This window comes from Ostrinia nubilalis, chromosome 19 (assembly GCF_963855985.1).
Source record: "Ostrinia nubilalis chromosome 19, ilOstNubi1.1, whole genome shotgun sequence".
Classification (NCBI taxonomy): domain Eukaryota; kingdom Metazoa; phylum Arthropoda; class Insecta; order Lepidoptera; family Crambidae; genus Ostrinia; species Ostrinia nubilalis.
Genome location: NC_087106.1, coordinates 8,855,829 through 8,882,292, shown reverse-complemented (window position 1 = coordinate 8,882,292; position 26,464 = coordinate 8,855,829). Strand labels below are relative to the sequence as shown.

The 26,464-nt window shown below is 36.6% G+C and overlaps 2 protein-coding genes across 2 annotated transcripts in view; one reads left to right on the top strand and one right to left on the bottom strand.

Annotated features, from left to right (window-relative positions):
- LOC135081163 (brain tumor protein) overlaps window positions 1-26,464 on the top strand; it is a 666,947-nt gene that overhangs the window by 898 nt on the left and 639,585 nt on the right. The window lies entirely within an intron of this gene.
- LOC135080954 (uncharacterized) overlaps window positions 22,689-26,464 on the bottom strand; it is a 53,775-nt gene continuing 49,999 nt past the window's right edge. Inside the window, exon 3 of the mRNA XM_063975675.1 lies at window positions 22,689-22,846. Coding sequence (XP_063831745.1) covers window positions 22,689-22,846 — 158 coding nt within the window. The remainder of the gene's footprint in view (window positions 22,847-26,464) is intronic.

The following is a 26,464-nucleotide window of genomic DNA, read 5'->3' as shown; positions in this document are numbered from 1 at the left end:
CCTACAGCTGAGCCCCTACTATAGGCTTGTAATAAATCTGTGTGTAATTGCCAGTTAAGCATGACGTATTGTAATTGTTCTGGCTCTATTTAGGGATATATAGCCAACTAATTTTAAATAGCAACACTGACTGGTGGTAGGTCCAATACATAAGATTCTACGCGAAAAACATACTAATTCACAATATTTACAGGATATTTGTAACTTGTAATATTAAGAAATCATTCGGTATTAGTAATTTTATTAATTAGTTTAAAGTATCAAGGTTTGGTAGAGTTCATAATAAATCCTTTTATTCTTTACCGCTTAAGAACGCTTGAATATCCTCAGATATTTAAAATTTTATGTAATAATCTAGATTGAAGTTATTCAGCTAAACTTTAATAATCTTGAAGACAGATTAAAGAGAAATTGTTTATTATTTTTAATAACAGCAGGAAGACTTAATTAATAAAACTTGAATAAGATTAACAAAAATAAATTCTAATTTTGAACAATAATAGGCAGGAATAGGTACTTAATAATAAGGCTCTACAGAAGTTTTTAGTAAAGGGTAATGAAAAGCAACACTGAACAGCTAGTTCTAACATAGTCCTAGTACTTAATTATATTACCTTTTAGATTTTGTGACAGAAATGTTATCTCCCCTTTACAAAAACATTGAGATTTTCATGAAATTGAAATATCATTGTCAATAAAGATAAATATTTTGATGAAATTGACAATAAATATAGATAAAGATTAACAATTTAATGCTTTGATAAAAATATAATGAATTGATATTCAGTCTCTTTAGACCGGGGTAATTGCTATAACTATAGTCATAAATCATTAGAAATAGCAATTAGATAATAGTTTATAAATGGACTGGTCCACGTGAGATGGAAATAAATCTTTTATAATGTTTATATTGTGGTAGAGCTGTTGAAAGAGGTAACAGAATATTGAAAAAAGCATTTATCGGTTCAGAGAAAAGGTATGAATGTAAGAAAATAGCAGGAACAGGAATAAAATGTCGAGAAGGTACGGTCGGAAGGTACAAGTAAGAAGGTAGGGTAAGAAAGGTAGTCTGTTAACGGTCGCTAAGAATACTGAACAACATGTCATCTACGATGTATATATCGCTTTGTTGTTGACCCTTAAAGGTCATCATAAGATCGTGTGAAAAGCGATAAAATTAAAACTTTATCACTTTATATCTATCTGTCAACAAAACAACTTTCAAAACATTTATACATCAAAACTTTAAGTAAAGAAATTTCCAAATTAATATAATAATTACGTACTTTACTTTTCCGAAGTATGACAGGAACATGAATTATTGCTTAATGAACAGTAAATAATAACCTTTAATTACATTTATCCACGAATATTGTTAACCGTGAGTATAAGACTCTTAGGCTGGGTTGCACCATCTTACTTTAACTTTGTGAAAGGTCAAAAATCTGTCTAATTCCATACAAAAACACCGGTTATAGTTATAGTTACGGTCAAAGTTAGGTGGTGCAACGCAGCCTTAAGTGACCAACATTTTTGTAACGTCCAGCCTTCGGGATTAGATTCCCTATTTGGCCATCATTTTCTAAATAGATGGGGGGACGTACGGCAGAAACCAAATGGGTAAAATACGGGGCGTTGACAATTACCATCAGGTAACCCATAACTTAAATAGGCCCCATCGCTTATAGGAAAGTAGCCCATACTATTTTACTGTAGTTCTTAACAATTAAGCATAGCATTATTTGTATATCTTGATAGTTAATGCTCATTATTGCTCATTGACCGTGGTGTATATTTTTTCTTAAAGGTTTCAAAACCTTTGTTTGTCACCTTCCACCTTGCACTGGAGGGAATGAGAGGTAGGACTAGTCCCGTCTTTCTTCTGGATAAATACAACAGCCGACGATCGCCAAACGGCTAGAGTACCTTCTGTACTCGCCACTCTGCCCGGTGAAGCTGGAAAAGCTCTGTAAGCTACCAGCGTACGTCCCTTAAAAAAACCTCCTTCTTTTTTTGAAGTCGGTTAAAAAACAGCAACTTTTACATTAGTAGGGGACACCGGGTGAATGTCTGCATGATGCAACACGCAGCCGCCGCGTTGCAGAATGCATCGCTCACCTACTGAGCTATTAGAGCGGTTCAGTTAGGCACAAAATATATGGTAGAATAGAGAAGTGAAGTAAGAAGCCACTCTACTGACTGTTGAGCTTCAATTGAGAGTTTAAATTAGCTAGAGTTTCAGTGTCGTCACGTCACCGTGTGATTTGCGCCTTACTGCTCGTTACTTATCCTGATTTGGACATTACTGCACGTTGCTGATCCTAGGACAGACTCTCAAATGGTTTTATTGCAAGGATTTTCGAACTTAACCAAACTTTATACTAAAAATAATAAAAAAATATCACAAACTCTACAAAAGATCTATAAAGTTTGGTTGCAAAATAATTAAAATACAAATAAGTTGCACCTTTAATTTAACTCTACAAGCAGAAATTGGTCATCTTTAAGTTGTATTATAAAATATCTAATGGATATTTTTGACCGACACATAAAAATTAAAATATGTAGTCTAAAATTATGACAGTTTTCTTGGTACGACTTTAACATCATCGTAATCAGACGGTCATGCAAACGTCACGAAAGCCCATCAGTCACGACTTGATTGACGGATGAATGATCATCCAATGTGAATGACTGGCATTTGCATGATGTTCGTTTTTTACTAGCATATAAATATCAACCTGTTCACAGTCAACTGAGTTCACATACACATGTCGCATAAAAATATTAAGAGTAGGCGCACACCGTTGATTTTTAGTTGGCCGATAGTTATGCCCGATTTTAATTTGTATGAAGAATCGGCCAAATCGAATCGGCGTAGTGTGCGCACTCCCATACATGACTATACTGATCAACTGCCCGACTAAACTATCGGCCGACGGTATGCGCCTACTCTAATATGTAGAATGATTCTAATTTCTAATTGGTCAAGCCGTTGTTGAGTTTAGCGAAAACTTTGTTCTCAGGGCTTAGTGTGAGTTTACATCAAAGGTGTGTGTAGTGGGCGCGTTAAAAAAATGAAAATTGTATTTCTTGAAATTTTCCGCTAGGGGCCTGTACAATCCGTCATACATTTAATGTCATTTGTCAAACCTTCAAACGATTCGCTGCCTGCTCTTGTCTTTCCCGAACACTAATCCGGGCCTTTTCAAGGCGAGAGTCCATCCTAGACTGCATCTTACTTATCAGGTGCGATTGCGGTCAAATACCTGCCTTGTTCTGCATAAAAAAAATATATTTCAAGGGGAAAAAATCACACACGAGTAGAAAAAAAAGTTCAGTTTTTTTTTTCAACGTGATAATTTCCCGGAAAACTTTTCCAGCTTTTCTGTCCTTATCTTCATAACTACAACAAAAAAAATCTAATTAGTCAAGCAGATTGAGCCTTGGCGAGAAACGAAAGCAATACGTTTTTTTATGTTTAAAAATATTTGTAGAAATAAAATTAAGTAGGTAATTCGCTCAACTGCACTACAAACGTGGGACAATGCAAATAGAAGACTAATTAAACACTATGCTAATTAAATTAAAACAAAGGCACACAAAGGGCTATGGGCCCAAGGCCGTCAAAGCAGGCCAACGGAAATTTGTAATGACTTTACATGTTACGTGCATGGTGTATATTTAACAGCTCCATAAAAAGTCGTTTGCTTTTTACCGGCTTGTATGTGGTATAAAGTCACTATTACTATATTTATTAATAGTATTTATTTACACACCGGTCTCCCAAGGACATACTGTATACGTAAACTTATAAAACTGTGTAACAACTCTATCAAAATCTGTACATTTGAGCCAAGCCTTACCTTAACAAAACAAAAAGTAATCTCGGGAACAACACTAAAATATACGAAAGGGCTGATTTTTCAATCGTCAGAGAACATAAAACTGAAGAATAAACTTGCCACTTTGACATATTTCCCATACTGAAACTGTCAAAACTGTCAATGTGTCAAACTTATTCTTCAGTTAAAAGTTATCCTACGATTAAAAATTAGCCCTGTATCATTTAATGATTACCAGTTATGTAACAACCAGTTTGATGCTGACGGACAAAATAGCTCAACGTCTTATTTAGAAATTTTCAGTTTCAGTTTTATTTTGAAGCAATAAGTGAGTGGCTTCCAAATTTGAAAGCACAGGCATCAGATTTATTCTACATTTTGTCTGCTCCTAATGTGTTACAAAACCACTTACTTCACTTTCTTCGACCATTGCATTCGCTAAAAAGACAAAAATACCAAAATAGCATGAATCAGAAAGTGAGAGGTACCAACTTTGACCTGGTGAACCGAGCCAGACGAGTTATGAAACTGTATCTTTAGAGTAAGGCATTTATAAAGGCAACAATAGCAACATCAGTAGCATTAGACTTTCGAGAAGTCGTCATTCAGTTCGATATAATACAAGCAATATGGTATACATAATTTAGTATTTAAGTTAACAGGATTTTGAGTAATTTACATTGCACCATTTTTCCATGACTTGTATCGTGCAATGAGGTGCCTTACGCCCGTATTGACAAACATTACAATGAGGTCTCGAAGTGCGCGTGGATGCACAGGGTCGTACAGAAACCAATCACAGAGCTCTATTCAACACTGTGCGTTCGATTTGCAGCTTCAAGTGAAGCAAATTAAATAAATTGCTTAAGTAAGCAAGCTTCGTTTGTGAATACGGGCGTTAGTTAGCTCAGTCTGACATCTGGCTGTATTAGTACTAAGCCCCTGTCCGCCTTCTGCCGTGAGGGATGTGTACACCTATTTAGGTATTATATTAGGTAACTTTCCCTCGGGACAAACTTGACCTTCACTGGTTGGTTTTTATTGGCGGTCAAGCTGTTGATCCTGGCTACACAGGAGTTGCAGCGGTAGGCACGAGAGGTGGAAACAGTCCTGTTTTTTACCTATTTAGGTTGCCTACAAGAATATCGTAAAAAATATCGAAGCTAACATTTATCTAAAACATTCAAATCTTTTTAAGAAAATAAATGTCTTTAACCACAATTAATTACCAGCATTAAATCCAAGAGATAAAACAAGATGATTTGTAATGTCTGATAAACTTATAATGATATCGCTTACCATCTCACCCCATTCATCAAGTGATGAAATATAATGAAAAAGAACCAACATGAATCATAATCTTCTATACTAATACTGTAAAGCTAAAGAGTTTGTTTGTTTATTTGAACGCGCTAATCTCAGGAACTACTATTCTGGTTGAGAAAATATTTTTGTGTTGGATAGCCCATTAAATTATGGAGGCTTTAGGCTATATAACATCACCCTACAGCCAATAGGGGCGCAACAGTAAATAAAAATTCAAACTATTTTCATGCGTACGAAGTCAGGGGCACAGGTAGTTAATACTTGCCAGTTTTTTTTTTTTTTAATTTTTTTTTGCCAGTTAGAGGCACTTGCATGTAGCAGGCTTCACAAAACTGCCTCCAGCAAGATTCAAACCCGCGACCGCTGCTGGCATTTTACCCAACACACAGCCGTCAATGTTTTTTCTAAACAAATAGAATACAGCTCAAACGCAATGTTTGCGTTATTTTTTGTCCGTTATTCTGTACCAGGTGCGTTTTATTGGTTAAATCGTTATTTACGGTCGCACGTGACAGGTTAAATCGGCTAAATGGGTATGAAATGGACCTAAATTACGTGAAAATGGGTAATACCCAGATGGACGGTATGAACAATTAGCTACAATGCCAGTCATAATTATTCAAACGTAATTTATTGAGAAAATTCGTACTGATGGAAATAATGACTTGATTTACAGGAACCTATGGACGAGTAATAGTGTAATCTTTCATTCATTCTTTTAAGCATTTAGGTCAATATGCAGCGTACGACGTCCACCCACAAGGAGGACCGACGACTTCATAAAGGTAGCAGGAAGACGCTGGATGCAGGTCGCTGTCAACCGGTCATCATGGAAGTCATTGGGGGGGCCTAAGATCAGCAGTGGACGTCCTATGGATGAAATGATTATGATGATGAGTTCAATATGAAGTTAGTTGTTAGCGCTCACCATTATGTAGGAACTCCTAACATTATTTTCCGCCTGTCCTTACAAACTCATTGATTGCCAATCACTATCTCGACAGAAGTGTGTGATTCTCTGATGAATGAATTAATCCTTAGAATAAAGTATAGCCAGAAGAAAAATTACTTTAAAAACTTTGTATCAAAATTATGAGTGTTCAATTGCCCTGGATTTTAAATGCCCGTTGAATAATTGGACAATCTTTTTGGTTAAACGGGTTCGTTTAGACTCTAAATCTAACCTCTAAACTTTAGAGGTTAGATATCTCCAAAATTAAGTTGCTCGATAAAACGCCACCCTGTATTACTATGTGAAAAATTAAACAGCTCGACGATGAATCAACAAGGAATGCACGTAGCAGTGAGAACAAAAAATATGAAATGAGATTAGACGGATAAAGATAATTTACAAGAAGTGTAATCCGTTACGACAGGGCTATAACTCGCGCGAATTTTACTCAAAAATAAACAAGATTGTAAAAAAGGATATGCATGATTTAAATGATTCATTTTTATTTTAAACAGATAAAATTTACGGTGGGACCTTTTGAGGAACATTTTTGAAGTTAGGTAAGTACCTATCTATACTTATTTACTAATATTATAAATCTGAGTTTGTTTGAACGCAATAATCTCAAAAACTACTGGTCCGATTTTAAAAAATCTTTTTGTGTTGGATAGCCCATTTATCCAGGAAGGCTTTATGCTATATGACATCATCTTATAGCCAATAGGGGCGGAGTAATAAAGAAAAGTTGCAAAAACGGGAAATATTATTCAAACTATTTTCATGAAGGCACAGCTAGTGGTATAATAAACGAATCAAATGTAATGATAGTGCAGCAGTATTGGCCGGCTTTTAAGCCAACGACTTAAAATGAGCAAACGTTTCAATCCTGCCATTCTCTGGTCAAAATCCGGGGGAATCCAGTGATTTCGCCTAACCAAATATACTCAGGCGCCAAGCTTACCGTACCTCTAGCACGAATTGTCTTCGAATCGTGTGTGTATTCGTCAAAATGCGATATCCAGCCTTCGAATTCAACGATACCGTGACGGTCTCGATTGTCAAAATTAGTTTCGTGCTACCATTTCTAATACAAAGTTCACTATACGTCACGTTTACAGGAGCGCTATTTAAGTTCGTACTAAATCTTTTGATGTGATTCGAATATGCAAACGATTCGAACTCGAAAGATTTTCGTGCTACAGGTACCGGTTAGGACCGGCTAGGAGCGGCTATAGCCAGCTCTATCTGGTTCCAGCCGCTTCTATCCGCTTATCGCTCGTTATGCCAACGACACGTGACCTGCCTAGTCCGAATCAGTCTGAATTCTAGCATTAGAGTTGGGGACAGTTTTGTTTGTGGACCAGACGACTAATCCTTCTGCATTTGAAAACGGATCAGCGATGAATTTGATGCAGTCTGGGAAATTTAAACCTAACTCTCTAAACATTTGTATAGCCCGTTCAGTTTACTTTCAGCAATTTGTAGAAAATAGTAATTAGTTTCACTGAAAATTTGAATCGATTATAGTGAAATTGGAGTGTATCTTCGATCATAGAAACAATATTCCTTCTAGTATTCTAAAACAAGGAATTTCCGACTGGTCGTGTTCAGGTGAATGTAATCCTTAAACGCAATGGTGAACTTAATTGATTTTTTTACCAGTTTCCAGTGTAGAATTAAGCTACCTATCCAATTTTAAATACATTTTAAATAAACAACTTGAAAAAATCGAGCTGCCTAAGGCGGGAATTGAACCCACGACCTTTCGCTTGCCGGACGACTGCTCTTTCAACTGAGCTACGACACTGGATGAACCCGTCGACTTTTTTTTCGGAATTTTGTGATGGCTAGAAATATCCATACTTATTACTTTTTGAACGCCTCTCGTAAAATTGAAACGCCGATGTTCTCGCATCGTTGACCTGTAGCGCGGCAGAATGTTCACCTCACGTCCGTGATCGCACGTTCGTACTTGGCAACGAAACCAACGATACTGTGAACGATCGAACTTGTAGACTACAGTCAACATCACATTAGCCTGTATATTTTTGCTGCAAGACCGTTTGTATTACAACTGATTCAAAATCAAAAATATTTTATTCAATTTTGACCACTAGTGGCACTTATGAACGTCAAAATACAGTGCCTTAAGCACTTTACATGTCTCCTTATTTTTTGGGCCCTACCAGCGCTTCGAGACAAACTTAAGGCAAGTGCTGAGAAGAAACGCCGAAACAAACTCAGTCACCGCCAGTAAATAGTAAATTAAATACAAGGTAGTACATTAAGTATTACTATTTGTCGGTTGTGCCGTCCTTACATGAGTTGGCTATACTATAAGTTTATCGCTTAGCTCAGTCAGTGTCTGACGTATGGGCACGGCACGGGACGGTTGAGATCAACATTATGACGTGACAGAGCATATAAAATCTGTAAGAGATCTGAAGTCTCGCTGACGTTTGACATTAAAAAAACACCCTCTCGTGCCGCTGCCATATCTCAGGCACTGATTGAGTTAAGTGCCAGACCTATATGTAACTCAATATGAAATGAATACTTAGGTAAGTAAATTGTAAAGACCATAATTGACAAACGTTAGCTGAACGATACCCAAATTCGTGGAAAAGGAGATTTATTATTAGATATTTCAGGAATATTGAAATCCATTGAGATCTGAAATTGATATGTATCAAATTGTGTAACTAGTCGAATGGTTTTCATTTTCAGATAATGTTCTATTGACAATTAGGTTATATTATTTGTTTTTTAATCTTAGACTCTGTTGTATTAATTTTACATGTTCATTACAAAAATATTTTAAACTAATTCCACAGTAACTCTAGGCAGAAGGAGTTTGACTGTCAATATAACTCCAACCAGTGAAGGCCAAGTTTGACCCAGGGACAATATAGGAATATCTACTAAGAATGACCAGTATCATAATATTTACGAAATCATTAGTATAATTTTGACATAATTACTTAGTACATGCTATTATATTTTTATGTAATTGTAGAGACACGTTTGCTAAAAAATAAGCGGAAAAACATAAGAGATGAGCGGACGGAATCAGTTCCCTACGTAGTTACTTATAAGTAGAATTTTATATTACAGACGTGGTCTTTAGTAAATTAAGATTGCAGCCTATCTGATTGCAATACTGTTTTGTTACAGTAACTACAAGGTCAGAAAAGAAGTCTAGCGTTGCCTAAAATCCTAATAATCTTGAATACCTTCAAGGCTACGAAATAACTTTCGTAATATTATTAAACGTGCCGTTACTGTGTAATTTCTTCGCAATTAGTATAAATGGGTAATGGTCTTAAATTACTTATTCCAAAGTCATTAGTGTTACTGTAGAAAGTAATTAAGTTATGAAAGCTTTTACCTTTAGGTTTACATGTAAAAGAAAATCTTTGATTTTCACTTCACGTAAACCATAAACTTAGGTACCTAATTTGTAACATAATGTATGGCATTGGAAGTAGTGCCTTTTACAAATGAGAATGCGTACATAATATAAAAAGCGTGATCTTGTGAAGATTAAATATGTATATGATCTACATCATGATGATAGATAAGATAGACCGTCAAGTAGACAATATTAATATGTAGTATAATTATTACTTAGTACTACTAATACTAATTTAAACTAAGTTGCCTTGTAAAGTCTAGACACCATGAAAATGTTGAACTTGCTTTTAACGAGGGGTGTTCCAAAAGTAATGAGAATGGGATATTTCTAGCCATCACAAAAATCTGAAAAGAATTGGGTAGGGAGTCTAATTCTTCACTAGAAACCGGTAAAAATAATAATTGAAGTTCACAATTGTGTTTAAAAATTACATTCACTTGAACGACCAGTCGGATGATTTTCTTGACTCTCCAAAAAGGCCTAAAAAGGATACTGCCTCGACGATTTCCACAAATATCAGGTCCCTGAACTACTACTTAAATCGAACAAAGAGTTATTAACGTAGCTGAGAGTCAGATCTAGAGAATACGATGGGTTTTTGAGCATTTTAAAACCCAATTTTTTTTTGGCTGCCACCGCAACTTTAGGGTTGTGTACACGGGTGCGTTGGCCACAGAAAACAAGAATTTTCCGACTGACGCCTATTAAGGGTAAGGAGCTGAAGTCGGTATTTAAAAGAATTAACGGAAAAACTGACCGCAATACTCGGAAACATGTAATCAAACAATGAGAGATTAGCCGAAGGAAGTGGTGTCATAGTTAGCGAGGATGTGTTGGCCAATCCATGGTGCTTGGTGTTATCTATGGCCGTCATTTTGTCTGGTTGCAAAACTCTTTGTTTTGTTTGCACGGATGTCTAGTCTTTAAACTTAGGTAGAGTTTGCTAGGCTGCTGAGATTTGCATTTTTGCGAGTGACGAAAAGTTGAGTCAGGCAAAAAACTTTTGAAAAAACGCAAAAATGTTTGTATGGAAAAATTTAACATAAAAACTAAATAGGTATTAAATACGTCACGTTGCTGCCGGTGCAAGAGGTGAAGTGCACGGCAGACTTGCGCCTCAGAGCGATTGCCAAAAAACAGTAATATATCATGTAGACTGTCACACCTAGGCCTCGCGAACTGCACGAGTAAGTAATAGTGTGTACGTGTACATGCACGTAACGATAGTGTAATATCTATCAAAACTTTTGAAAAAACGAACAGTAGCGAGCCAGCACACATGTAAATCTCACTCGCCTTCGTGAATTGCAACAACTAAAAGACGATTTTAGTTATGAAAATTACAGTGCAGGTACTTTTTTCAGTTAGACTGAAGCTGAACTAACGAATAAATTCATACATTAAGCTTCTTCTTTGTTCAATTACATTCAGCAATATGTATGGAATATTCTTTTCTGTAGCAAGTTAACGTTGTTTTTCTTTTTATTAAACTTGAAAGATGATATTTTACGGTTAATCTAATCTACCTATTACCAGATTAATTTTCTAACATTACTGCATCGCTATGAAAACGAGTGTTTCCATATCTTGAGTGTCAAGCATACGAGTAAATTGCATTAGTTCTTTTCCGTAATCGATTCGAAACATGACTCCCAAACGACCTAATCGATTAACAGCTGGCCACTCGAGCACCTCTATGACACGATGATCATAACGATTGTCAGCCGAGACGGCACGATATCTGCATCGCATGCAACCCTGACCGTGCGTACGCGGGGTGAACGAACGCACTGGTGCAGTATCGCACACTTGCGATTTTTGAATTTGGAAAACAAAAGATGGTCGGAAAAAAAGTTAGATGCGCGTGATTCTTTGACAGATAAATAATGATTGTAAATTGGTATGCCCAAAATAAATTAAAACTACTTACAGCAAGTAGAAAAAGAAAATAAATATACGAAAAACTTTGCTGTAATTATTACACTTTGTAATTTTAAAGATTTTGGATGTTATCTTGATCGAGGACTTCTATTCGTACATAGGTATTTTTATTTTCGATTTATGCTATTTACAAAAAAAAATAGGTCTGTAAGACGATCTGTAACCTAATAACTGCACATTCGCTCAATTTGAAGAAAAAAAAATCCAACATTTTTATTCTACAGTTCACTATTTATCTCCGATTACTTAAAAAAAATCGGAAAATATTTTTCATTTCATTGCAAATGTTAGAACTAGTCGCAAATGTGCATCCTTGTAACAAAGTTCATAGGCGACTGACATAGCGCAGGTTAGGATTACATAGGAAGCTAGCTATATAGGTTACATAGTAGTGCATGTCTGTCTGAACCATATCTGTAAATTCTGTAATGTTCAGTTGAATGTGAGCTGCATATGATATGGGGAACATTTATGCGTGATAGTTGAACACTGTGGCTCTGACCAATTTTTTAAATAAAAACTACCGTTTTTACTTGTCAACCTCAACACTGTCAAAACGTAACTCTACCATGGATTGTAAACAGCTTATGATGACGTCACTAATTATTGGTTATAATAACCAATTACTACTGATTTCAAAGCTAGCAATAATCGTTTTATAGATTTATTTAAATTAAATCAGTTTTCTGAACTAGAAAATAATTTATTTTAAAGAAGATTACTGTCTTGGAGTTATTGTAATGTGTTTTAGAGTTATTTGACATCAGAATTTTTTTTTATAGTTTAATAGCTTTTGGCCGCGGCTTCACCCACGTGAAATTTAGTCACATATAGTCATAAATTATAGCCTATATGTTATTCTGGGTTATAAACAATAATACTGTAAAGTTTCATCAAAATACGTTCAGTAGGTTTTGCGTGAAAGAGTAACAAACATCCACACAAACTTTCGCATTTATTATATTAGTAGGATGTTGGTTGCAAAAGGTGTTATTGCGGCCATATTTTTAGAGTTCGTATATTTCCGATGACATTTTGGCCGTTTAATTTATTCTAATGTAGAACACAGAAACAAGAATCAATATTGACAACGTTCTCATTAAGATTTCACCGTCGTGTACCAAAACTCGTGATGTAGTAAACACAAGTTCGGAGTTCTTCATAACCCATTGTTTAACGTTATCGTGCTACAGAAAAGTTGCCCTGAGGTGAATTTCTGGCAACTTCTCCGAACTTCACCTGACTCCTATGTTATAGCCGTATATTATTTACACAAAACTCCACATTTGAGTTTCAAAATTGCCAGAGGCTAAGTCGGAGTTTAAAAACTTTGCGCGCTGGGGTTCAGATGTAAATATTATTTTAAATGATACTTCGGATGTGATTTGGCTTTGTGAAGTTTTTAGTCGCTTCTGTGGTTGGAGAGTAGAGTTTTCTTGAGCCAAGGCCCTTGTTTTGATGCTCGTATGAGACATCATCATCATCATCATCCTATAGGACGTCCACTGCTGAACATAGGCCTCCCCCAATGATTTCCATAGTGACCGTTTGGTAGCGGCCTGCATCCAGCGCCTTCCTGCTACCTTTATGAGGTCGTATGGGACATTTTAACAACCGCAAAACATATCTTTGTATATTTGTTCCCTTGTAAACCGTGTGGTGTTCCAGAGTAGAAAAAGATCACAATCAACAATGTGAACATCAGGCCTTCCCAACCTATTTGGCCAGTAGGATAAATTCCCCATGTCGTTCATTCATATCTGAATAATTTGTAGAAAATACCTCTTATTCCTACTACGAGTAAACATAGCAGGTGTCTGGGCATTACGTTCGTATTTTACAAATGGATGCCTGAAATAAATTGTGTTAATAGTAAGTTTGAATGCCACCTCCATTGTTAGCATTGGACAGTGGTACTTTGTTTGTTTGTTTGCTTACTCGTACAGTATCTGATAAGAATCGAGGACGAACAAACAGATCTGTTTGTTTTTGATATGAACACTGAATATAGCCAGTGTCCGGCAAATATTTTGTTGTGATGCGGAATAACGTGTGATTTTAAATAAGTTTCAGATAAATATAAAAGTACTCACGACACATAAAGGCTGAGTAGCACCACCTAACTTTGACCATAACTATAACGATAACCGGTGTTTTTGTATGGAGTTTGACAGATTTTTGACGTTAAGTTAAAGTAAGATGGTGCAACCCAGCCTGAGTGATTGTAATGTAATAGGCACTATTCCGCATTTGTTCACCTGGGTAAATTGATTCCTATGTGAACAAAGGCAACCGCTTTTTGAACCATTTCACCTGAGTGAAATGGTTTCGAGGTGAAATGAGGACACTAAAAATTCCACTTGATTCAGCCAGGTGATATCACCCAGGTGAACAAAGTGGAATAATCCGTATGATGTGCTATTATTAGAAAAATAAAATACCTCAACTTCTTAGTTCAGAATTTGAAATGATATATTTACACCTAATAATAAGTCACCAAACTAGCAGGTAACAAATAAATGAACATTCAAAATATCTAGCTTCTACGAGAAAATTATTACCTTTACAGTCGATTACACTGCAATAGAAACCATTTAACTAGTTATTTTCTTCGACAAATAAATAATATCATCGTTATTTCCATCAAATACAAGCTTTAAACTTTCTAAAGGCTAATTTTGGAGAATTCAACAGCCAATGTAACTTGATACCACTCGGTATATCACTGCGAAAGTAGGCACCTACTTGTAGAGTCATTGTATCGAAAACATGGCCAACCATGGCTAGGGTTTTGACTTTTTATTTATGGTCGTTTCAGATAATATTAATATAAATAAAACTGGGCACAGACTGTGCGTGAAAAAGGCTTTTCTGTCCACTTCTTCACTAGTTTTATTTCGAGGTAGGCTGTATAGGCTATGATTTGTGTAATAAGTTGTTAATACCTGTAAATTAATGACAGTTTAAACTTTACTTGCAATGTCAGTCACAACTTCATGTAATGTGCTTTTCTATTGTTAAGTTGTAATAACTGAGGCTGGCTCTATTAATTTAAAACAGTTTTAGATACTAGTAGTAAATAACTTAAGTAACTTTGGGTAAGTAAATGTTACTACGTAAAGCTATAGAGGAATGAAGATTAGTTAAAATTAAAATGTTATTAATCCTAATTTAATCAATTTGGAAAGCCCTGTACGAAAGACAAATACCCAGTAATATCTAGATTATCATTCGCCTACGCAAAGTTTCAATAGAAATTCAATTTTCAATACAACTTATTTGATTTCACTATTTGCCTGCACCAACAGCGTTCCATACAATGCAAGCAAACCTACAATAACGATAATACCTTGTGATACAAGATTCTTATGTTACAGGATATTGAATTGTTGTTTATCTAGTTGGTAAATAAAGTATTAAAAGACCTATGATGTTTATTGCATTTTTATGGCATTCTCCTTGCATATGACTCCAAAGAAATTCTTCTTGTGAATCGAATCCAAGGATTCCGAACAGAGAGAGTCTTGCTCTATTAGCTTTGGTCCACAAAGGCATTATTAAAGTAAGACATTTTTTTATGCAGGAAAAACAGGAATAAAAGTTTGAACGAAATCGCACTTGATGTTAAGTGAGATGCAGTCTAGGATGGTATGGTACACACCTGCCTTGTGTTCGCGTTATAAAACATCGAACGTTTAGTGCGAAATCTTATGACAGAAAGAATAAATATGTATGTAGATAGAGCCCATAAATATCGAAGACTCTATAGCTATACTATGCCATAACTCTATCGATCCATCGTTAACAGCTTCTATCACAGCCCTTATTGAGTTACGGAATATTACGTCACATATTATGTGAGCTACGTATGTCGCCACGTCACACTGTGTGACTATGTGGAACGGCGATAAATGTACCGATTCATATAATAAAATCACTCGTAAGTGTGGTATTCTGGAACACAAATTGTCAACTTAAGCGCATGGAACTGGCGATCATTATCATATTAGGTATGTATTATGATACATCAGTATTCAATTTTGATATTTCACAAAGTTTTGAAAACTACATAACTCATCATCATTTCAGCCAGAGGACGTCAACTACTGAACATAGGCCTCCACCAATATAAACGTCAAACTAATATGGGCAATTCGATCTTATTGGCAGTTATTTAGAACTTATTTTTCATGAGATTTTGTACGTAAGATCCAACTAAATGCCGCCCACTGCTGGACAAAGGCCTTCCCCAAATATTTCCATAACAACAATAGTCCTGCGCTGAGGTCCAAGTGCTTCAGATTTTCATAAGATTTAAATAAGAAACAGTGTAAAACTTCTACACGTAGGTAGATATAAAACTTATCAAAATACTTAAATACGTATGTATTTAATTTATTAATATAACCAATATTAATTCAAGTTGTAAGTTCGAGCCTAAATCACTTTTATGGATAAAGTTTAGAATTAACAACTACCTACTTAGAATGTGTTTAGCTACTTCCAAAGGTAGGATATGAATTATAATACGGTATATTAGCAAAGTTCCAGTGTGTTTTATGGAACGGGCGGCCATGTTTTTTTATAGGAATGGGTATTACATGTAAAACTTTGAAACTTTATCTGAATAATAATTAGTTTCCTTGAGATATATTGTAAAGCTTTGTTAAGGCTTTATTTATTAAGGCTGAGTTGCACCACCAAACTTTGACCGTAATTATAACGATAAACGGTGTTTTTTGTATGGAGTTTGACAGATTTTTGAAGTTTGTCAAAGTTTAAGTAAGATGGTTTAACCCAGCCTTAGGATTTAACAAACGTCAAAAGTCTGTCAAACTCCATATAAAAAACATCATAATTATGGTGGTTAAAATAAAGTGGTACTCAGCTTAAATTTAAATGAGTTTTGAAGATTTTCCTAACTCTACCCCTTTATTCTATCATACTGAATTTACTTTACCACGAACTCAATGTAAACCCAATCGTATCCAGAAAGGGAAACATTGAGAGAAGTATAGAGTTGTAAGTAAACAAAGAACATATCAGTACGACCTACTTTTCCACGGCTGTAATAGGTATTTATTTATTTTGTACCACGCAACAGGAATTCGCTAGAAGTATATGGAGGTCAAATATATAAATAACTTTAAGATCAAAGGAACAGTGTTTTAGGAATTGATTTCGACACTTCGCTTTCAGAATTAATATTCGAATAAATTTATTTATTAATAGCACTTGGGTTACGGCCATATTATTACTTTGTTTTCGTTTGATTTACACATTCAAAAAGTGGTTCTGTACGTGAATAAAAGTCATTTACACAGTTATGGGCTGATTTTTCAATCATCAGATAACTTTTAACTGAAGAATAAGTTTGGCACGTTGACAGTTTCAGTATGGGAAATATTTCAAATATGTCAAAACGACAAATTTATACAGTTATAAGATATCAGACGATTAAAAAATCTGCCCTATTTCGCTAACTTGGCTTATCTTCTCGAGTTTTTTTAAACTGGCATTTTCAGGATCAACACATAATATTACCATAGTAGGTACTAAAGACAAGAAAGTAACCTTACGACTTATGCAATTTTCTATTTAGCTGAATAAAATTGTTCGTGTATTGGTAAAGTCGTCGGCTAAAACTATAATAAATGGCATCCAATCACCACTAAACTTTGTAACATTCAATACCTGCAATCCACCTGGCTGGAATTATTTTATTCAACACGAAGGAAATCCCATTTAGTGCCATCTACCGTTCAATTGCCGCAACTAAATCTGTTTTTTATGCAAAACGAAATGCGCCTGCAATTGAATTGCCGAATGATAACAAAAGTGATTCTATTGGACATTTACTTTAACTATTTAATCGGTATAGATTGTCTTTGTTAGATGAGCTCATATTCTGATACACATAATAAACAAGCATTATTTATTTACTTTTGCATGTCTTAAAAGTTGTGTAAAGTTCAATAAAGTTGCTGTTAAAAAAGACAATAAGTAACTTTTCCCGACGTTTCACTCGCGTGAATTTCAGTTTGCTACTTATACTAGTATTTCTGAGGTATAATGTAGCATTTAAATGTTGAAAGAAATTTTGAAAACAGTCCAGCTGACAAATATACAAATCTATACAAAATCTTTCCTCTTTACAATATGACAAAATAGTAAAGTTGACTGCAATACCACATGCCACTATCTTTGCCTTTTGCTATAAGTTCTATCTTTGTGCAAGAAAGGTTTAAAAAGAACAAAACAATGTACTTTCGCCTACACGCGCATGTTATGTAAAACTGAAATCCCCGCAATATAATTAGGCCGGCGGCATTGAAACAGATTGTAACTCGATCACTGCGACTGAGAGCAGTGACAGACGGGGGGCAGTAATAACGTTACTCCGTTATGGAATTCTGCAGCGATCCATGAGAGGAACAGTAAGGATGTTACAGATTTTTAGGTTTTATTTATGGAATATTTTAAACTATTATGTTGCATTTTTTACTATAAAATTATCACTTCACGGGATTTATTGCAACAATATCTATTTTAACGGTAAATAATATTTACCCTCCCGACGTTTCGGCTCGGTTGCACGAGTCATGGTCGCGGGCAGACTGAAGAGATGCGGCGTCGTCTGCTCCGGCGCGATGAGTTTTCTTCACCCACCCGCATTTGCACAATATTTTCGTCAGTGGTACAGTCAGACTGTACCACTGACGAAAATATTGTGCAAAACCGAGCCGAAACGTCGGGAGGGTAAATATTATTTACCGTTAAAATAGATATTGTTGCAATAAATCCCGTGAAGTGATAATTTTATTTATGGAAGTTTTAAAGCCGTAACTTCATAGAAAGATCTCCTGTTTTTTAGCTAATAGGCCCGCGGCATTGAAACAGATTGTAACTCGATCATTGCGACTCCAAAGCATTGACGGACGCGAGGCCGTAATAACGTTACTCCGTTATGAAATATGGGAACGGTAAAAATGTTACGGGTTTTTAGTTTAGGTTTTATTTAAGGAGGTTTAGAGCCTTAACTTTATTGGTTAGCAGTCCTCTGCTACAGCATGATATCCTACTTTTTTTAACTAGTTATTATCTTGCGGTCGTCAGTCCATCGAGAAAGAGTTTGTCCTTTGCTACATTTGCTGAGAAGTGATCACCACTCAAGAACCAAATGATTACGTGAGACATCTTACCAACTCTTGTTACTCTTAACTAAATGTATCGCAATTGCCTACAGTTTGATTATAATGGATAACTGCGGCACTATAAATTACTGTGATAGTTGTATTTACGAGCCAGTGATGGATTTAACCCGTATTATTGTCACATTTCAAACCATCGTAGTCGATGATCAATCAAATTATTAGTATTTTAAGATAATAATGGAACCAGAAAATGGTTAGCTGAAGAAACATAACATTAAACACCAAAATCCATAAATAGATTCAATGACTTTGAAAAAGCTGACTTTATAAAAATGTTTCAGCTCAAAACATAAATACCATTTCTAAAGGACGCAAAATACTCCTAGAAAAATATTACTGCATGTAAAGTTATTTTAAAAGAGAAAGCAGAAATCTGATTTCGAAAAATAAAAACGTCAATTCGAACTACAGAAACTGCTCCGTAAATGCTATCAGATATTCCCGGATCATTTTTAATCTTTTTCGACCGTCCAATAAGAATATTTTAAAACTGGATGCAGCAAATTGAATTTCCGAACGTACTTTCCACTCCCCCGTCTTTCTCTGGTATGTGGTAATTCATCAAGTAGAATTGGATTACCTACAGTGGAAATATTTTAACGATGCCGCGATGATACTCGTAGGTACTACGGTGTAAAACGAGCGAACATTTACGTTTGTGTTGGTTTTGGTAAATATACAGGGTGTTAAGTAAATGGGTATATGAGCCGACACTGTATGAAAAATAAAATAATTAAAATGAAGATATCAATTTTCTGACTTCACCATACCATTTATATGACCATGTTAAAATGGGCTAGTGTCGGCTCTTATACCCATTTACCTAACACGCTGTATAGTAAATTAGGAATGTTGAACTATGAGTTGAAACTGAAGTGCAAAGACGCTGCATACATTTTGCATTCTTTCACATTTCCATTCATAATCGTTTACAACACATCTTTTAGTGTCTATAAGTTTCCTTTGCCAAGACTTAAGATGGCTGGTCTGAAGGTCTTTCGCAGGTCAAAATTTTCAATATGAATCCATAACTTTTTAACCCTTGAATGAAATAAGCAAGCAGACTTTCCACTAGGTGGAGCGACGTTAAGGTCGCGGGTTACACCTGGACGCGGGCAGAGCAGGACCAATTTTGTAGAAAAAGGAGGAGACCTTTGTCCAGTAGTGGACATCACTTGACTCAAACGAACAACGAAGTATGTAGTCACATTGTTCCATCAAAAATGGGACATAAAACAATTTAGGTGTTCGAATATTTAAAAATATGTATTACCAATTTTGCCAGTTTTTAAGGCTGCAAACATTTACTCAAAAATGTTCCAGAAGTTAATTATGAATGGCATCCACCAACTGCCTCACAGCAAACGATTCTCCTCTCAACTTTCCTCAAGTAAAAACAAAAGTTCGCGAACACTATTAATATTCAAGGCGACGAGGGCCCGCAGTTTTGTAATTACTACCAGTTTATTAAGAATACACCCCCGGAATACCTAATGGCTAAATGATTAGATGTCAGGAGACATTTTGTCGCACACGTAAATGGAAACGTGTTCGATAATTTTGGTTCATTGGTTTACTTGTTCTTTTTTCTATAGTAAAGAAAAGATGTGATTCGATGATAGATTTTTAAATGATGAGCACAAATTAATTAAAATATGGACTTTAGTAACAATTTAAAAGCAGAAATTTCATAGTTTAGTGACTTGTGCTTCAGGTGCTATAACATAACCCTTCAAGTACCCGCGAAACGAGCGCGGTCTTATGAGACCGCTTAAGGTTTGATGGGTTTACAGAGAAACGTAAGACAGGTCAGTAAGACTTGAAATTGACTTACTTGACTTATGGTCCTATGTCTCCTAGATGGGGCAGAGGGCGTCCACAACAGTCATCCATCGCGTTCGGTCTTGAGCTATGCGTTTGATCTCGCTCCAAGTCTTGCCGATTTTCTTCGCCTCGTCTGCCACAGTGCGCCGCCAAGTTTGCTTGGGGTGTCCACGTTTGCGTTTCCCTTGGGGGTTCCAATCCAGAGCCTGTTTGGGGATGTGATCGGGATCCCTTCGGAGACTTGAAATGACATGCTATAAATATAGAGGGCCTAGTGTGAGTTTACATCAAACGCGCTAACAGTGAGCGCGTAAAAAATGACATTAAATGTATGCGCTCACTAGTGAGGACGTTTGATGTACCTAAACTCACACTCAGCCTTCGTTCGTTTCAGCCAAATGACGTCCACTGCTGGACAAAGGCCTCCCCCAAGGTTTTCCAAAATGAACGGTCCTGCGCTGCCCGCATCCAGGCTCTTCCCGCGACCTTTACCAGATCGTCGGTCCACCTAGTAGGAGGCCTGCCCACGCTACGTCTTCCAGCCCGTGGTCGCCACTCGAGAACTTTCCTGCCCCAACGGCCATCGTCTCTACGAGCTATGTGCCCCGCCCACTGCCACTTGATTTTAGCAATTCTGCGAGCTATGTCGGTTACTTTGGTTCTCCTGCGGATCTCCTCATTTCTGATTCGATCACGCAGGGAGACTCCGAGCATAGCCCGCTCCATCGCCCTTTGGGTGACCTTGAGCCTTCTTATGAGGCCCATAGTAAGCGACCACGTCTCAGATCCGTATACCATCACTGGCAACACGCATTGGTCAAATACTTTCGACTTGAGACACTGCGGTATTACACTCAGCCTACAGATTATAAAAATATTTGTTTAGTTCGTCGGTCATACTAAACTTTGAATTGGTGAATGAAAATGAGTGAATGATGAATGCGTTTGAACTATTTTACGCATTTCAGCTAAACGAAAATGAGGTTTCAGTGTTTTCTTTTCTAGCGAAAGAGGAGTTTATTACAAAGTCAATAAGGTACAAAATACCTGCCTACCTACGTCATTTCGCCATATTATTACTTCGACTGTACAGTTCATTCACTGTCTAATCCTCATCACTTGTCCGTTATGCATTGAACGGTCCGTTTTTTGTTCGCACAATACTCGTACATCCGTGTGGGTGTCACGTCTAATTCGAAGACTCCAATGTACTCCAATCCTCTAGGGATAACACCGCCGACGCTTACACCGAAGCGTAACAAGGTTTTCTCCCTACAAACTTCGCTTGGTGAAAATACAACCTATTTTCAAATTTTATTTTTCTGTAGCTGTAGGTGGACCATGAAGTATAGCAAGAATATGTTTAGCATTGTCTTGAATTAACTAAATATTGATGTTTTATTTCCTGGTGAAGTTTTACTATAGTCGGCAAAAGCTGCCAATATTTTCTACTATAAAAACAATATAACAGCATTGTCTGCATAGATTTGAATTTGAAACAGTCACCAGGATTTTCAGCATTTTGGCAACTGTTTTAAGTAATCTGTATTTTGTATTATGCTATGCGTTATGTCGCTAAGTTATCGTATTAGGTCTTGTGTGTAAAATAGGTATTATTCTCTTTTATTAAACATCTTACGTAATTAGTAAATGTACAATTTTGCAACAAAAATAATACTTATATTAGTTTGATGTAGGTACTGCTGTGGTTTTATTTCTGTTTAATACTGGCTACGCATCCTCATTCCTCTATTCCAAACTCTTTGGCCAACCTAAAATTAGTACGCTGTCACGTCACGAGAGGGCGCTGATTGTTTCGAAACTTAAAGACGCGGGAACTACCTACGTCCAGTTAAGTTTGAATGGCGCGCGCGTGCGAGTAAAAATCCGCAATAATTGTGTAAAGAATCGGTGTGTTCTAGAAATTAATAGGTATATTTAAAAGGATAAATTTACAAAATATAATTATCCGTAATCATTACCTATCCGTAAAATCCGTAATCCTTTTTTTCGTCGGGAAATGCTTTGGTTATGCATGCACCCACTGGCCGATGGGGACAGTCAGTGGGCTATATGGGACTCTCCCTGCCAGGGCCTACCCACTAAAACCAGCATTGAAACGAAGCCGCAAGTTATTGTCCTAAAATCAGACATTCGTTCGCGGCTCCATCTCAGGCTACGGCTCGCTCTTGGCGAGCCCTTCCGCCTTCGAGGGGAATGTTGGTTCCCCTCGGGTTATCACGGCGCTTTGGACTCTGGTGCGCCGCGCCGTCGTCACGGGTCTCGTAAGGCGGCCGCCAGGCATCCCCATACCCGGTGGTTGAGGCCCCTAAGGAGGAGCGTGCAGGTTGTAAACCCTCCTGCGGCGCCCTGGCAGACGGCAGCGGATCACAGGGGCGTCAGCTGAAGCTTCTGGCTCTTCCATCTGCAAAAGCTCCGTAAACCTACCTTGTAGTCGCAGATTTCAAAATTCAAATTCAAAATTTTATTTATTGGAAACAAGAACATTTGTACATGAAAAAGTATGTACGATAATAGCCGCAATAGTTTCAGAAAACAGATATTGCTAGTGCTGTGCTGTTACGGTGTGATAGACGGATTTTAATTTACTGTCAATCAGCTCTCAGAGGCGTTACCCTTTCGCATGAACCAATAACCTCGTCCTGTCATCGGCGATGTGCGATAATTATGAACGGGATTGCTCAAAGCCTGTTGCAATCTACGGGCTTGTTCCCACGGAGACATCCAATATTTTGCAGGAACTGTTTTTAGCCGGATCCCGTTTAGTAGTGTGTTTTAATTTTAACGTTCACACGAACTTCCCGTTTGCAGTGTCCCGCAAAAAACTGATCGGTTCGAATTTGCAATTCGAATTTCAAACACAAAATATGTGTGTTCACAAGGCTGTCCAGTTTTGCGGGATGCTGTATTAATGTATCCCTTTGCCGTGGGAACAAGCCTCGTATTTAGAAACTATACTCATATCTCGAATCAGTCTTAAATGTAAACCTGTAAATCCCAAATAATCACCAAACTCGCAAAAATATGTGTAAAATCTAGTGTCAATAGCTATATCTGTCGTTAAATATTTGTTTTCATACGAGGAGTGTAATGAAATCGGTTAAAAATGGTCCGATAATACGATTATTATCGCCATCGTTATGTAAACGGAACATCTACTTAATTCAAGGAAAAGTGGAACATACTTATTTTTGCTAGCTTACAAAAATGTAATCTTACATAAATTGCTAAAACTACCTTTTGTGGCAAAATAGCAACTACACTAGGCGTCAAAAAAATCGCACCTCCCGGGACAGTTACTTTTAAGATTTTCTTCTAACACAAACATGGTTCTCCATCAATATTGGTGTTGTTTGAAAGCCCAATAAATAAACTTAAAGAAAAACACAATCACAGTGTTTAGCTGAATGTGCCTACCTACCTAATTCTAAAAATGTTGATGACACGGGTCGTATAATTAGAAAACAGAAGATTTTGAAGAAAACGACCGGAGATTAGTTTTAAAAGAAACAAACTTGGAACAGAATTCAATGAAATTCTTTAAAGAAAAATTTTAATTATTTAATGAAAAAGAAATCAAAATTCTCCAGAATACGGCTCAACACGTGCTAAGGATTATAAACCCACTTGCTTTTATAATAAAACAGTAATTCGTAAACAATGTAGACAAGAAAATGAATTAGACAGTCCCTCCAAATCAGAGTGAGGACAAACAGTCCTCTGGCGCACTTATTGCCTTCTCAAGTTACTGATAATAATATCGTAGGTGAGTGATTGATAGAGTGCCCGCTCCCTCCCCGAGGGCCGCTTAGTGTTGCGTAACAAGACTGGTTGATAGTGTTGTGCTTGTATCGATAAACGGTAGGTGTGTAATAAAGCTAGGAAGAAAAGAACAGTTAAAAGTTACAAGCGACTGGTTGATAGTGTTGTGACTGAGTATATCGATTAAATAGGTACGTTATATCCTAAAGTTAAGAAAAAGAAATTGAAAAGTGATTAAAATCTTTTTTTTACAAATAAAATTACAAATCGTGTCAAAATGAGTGTTTATACACTGAAAGACGTATGTTATAATATGTTGGATGAAAATGTAGTTACTAGTTCTCAATCAAAAAATGCTTAGCTAATATCCTATTCGTTTCAGCTTAATTATGTCCACTGCTGGACAAAGGCCTCCCCAAGGATTTCCACAACGACCGGTCGTGAACCGCCCGCTTATTACTCATTTCATCATCATCATCATCAACAGCCGTTTACAGTCCACTGCTGGACTATGAGCCTCCTCCACTATAGTGGAGGGTTTTGCCATAATCTCCACGCTTGCCAGGCGGGTTGGAGATCGCAGTTTAAAAGATTGTTGTTTTTCAGAGAGCGCTGCTGCCCATTCTCTGCTCATTTATTCTCATTACTAATTTACTATAATACTAATAGTAACTCATGTAGCCTAACTAAATCATAGACTCAGCCGTGTGGTTCCGTCTTAATGTAGAGACTACCATCAGAGATCTGCGTGAGGATGTGTAGGCCAAATCCTCCATTTCTTCAGGTAAATTAGAATAGGTCATGCTCCTGCATTGGATAGGTACTAAATAACCAATATTCACGATGAATGATGTCTTAAACCGTATATTACACCTACTTATTTATAGGCTACTTTACCAACAAACACCTTGAAAAACTTTGTGACATCGATAAACTCACTGGCCATCATTACCCTACTTCTCAAGCCGACTTACAATCCAGCTGAGTAGGCTTTCATTTATGTTACACTTTCTTATCTCAGACTTGGGGTAACAGATTACGAATCCCAGATTCCACAAAATTTCCTATGAAGGGTACACGTGTTGGTACTTTAACTTTAATTTAGACGTTTAATTTGCCTAATGGAGTTTCAATTAAGTTTCAGATCTTAACAGGCAAAACCGTAGGTAGATTTTTCAATCAAATCACATAGTTTATTCAGTACATAGGCCCTTTCCAGGGCACTTAATACACGTCCCAAATATAGCTTGCTCTACCACCACTTCGGGACAACATATTATGGGCTGGTGCTGAGAAGAAGTGGCGGAAGAAACTCAGTCACCAATGCTTGAATTCTATCAATTAGGATCTCAATTACAGGGACTGTTGAACTTATACACAGAAAATATAGGAAGTAGGTTATGTATTGTGTCATCATTGTGTCATTGGGACAAACTTGACCTTCACTAGTTGGGTTTTTATTGGCGGTCAAGCTGTAGATCCTGGCTACACAGAAGTTGCAGTGGGAACGAGAGGTGGGAATAGTCCCGTATAATCATTGTCCACCTGTGGACTGATATTTGAAAATAATACTTAGAGTAAAAGACCTTACTATTTATTCCACTAAAAATAGGCACACTTTCTTCCAAGTACAAAAATAAATTAAAACCCCAAGGAAAACACACAAAAGGGCAAAGGTAAGCAGGAAGGAACAGTCAGAGAAGATATATTATAATAAAACAGGATACCAATGCAGATAATATGAAAATACAAGTCCGTGTGTGCTTCATTCCCAGTGAATTAGGCGCGATGTACATAATGTAGTGCGTTGCTAAGAAAGGGAACACGATTTAAAAAAAATTAAGACATTATTCGAATTAAAAATGTTCTGGGTCCTGCCTTAGAGCATGACTCGTCATGCTGAGTTGTTGCCATTATTTTGATTAATTTTATGTTATGAAGTAAATATAAAATCTTTCTTATTAAACTATGATTTAAATATTGACCATAAAAAATCGCCTTATAATTTAAATGTGTAAAATGTTAAATTGCGAATTTTTTATTAAACCTTCCTCTCTGTCGCATGATGTGGGTACCTACACAAACATAGATTTAGTATTATCTTTTTTAACAATGGCTTACGTGCCCATTTCTTGTGCAACGAAATCTAGAAGGAAAAAAAGGT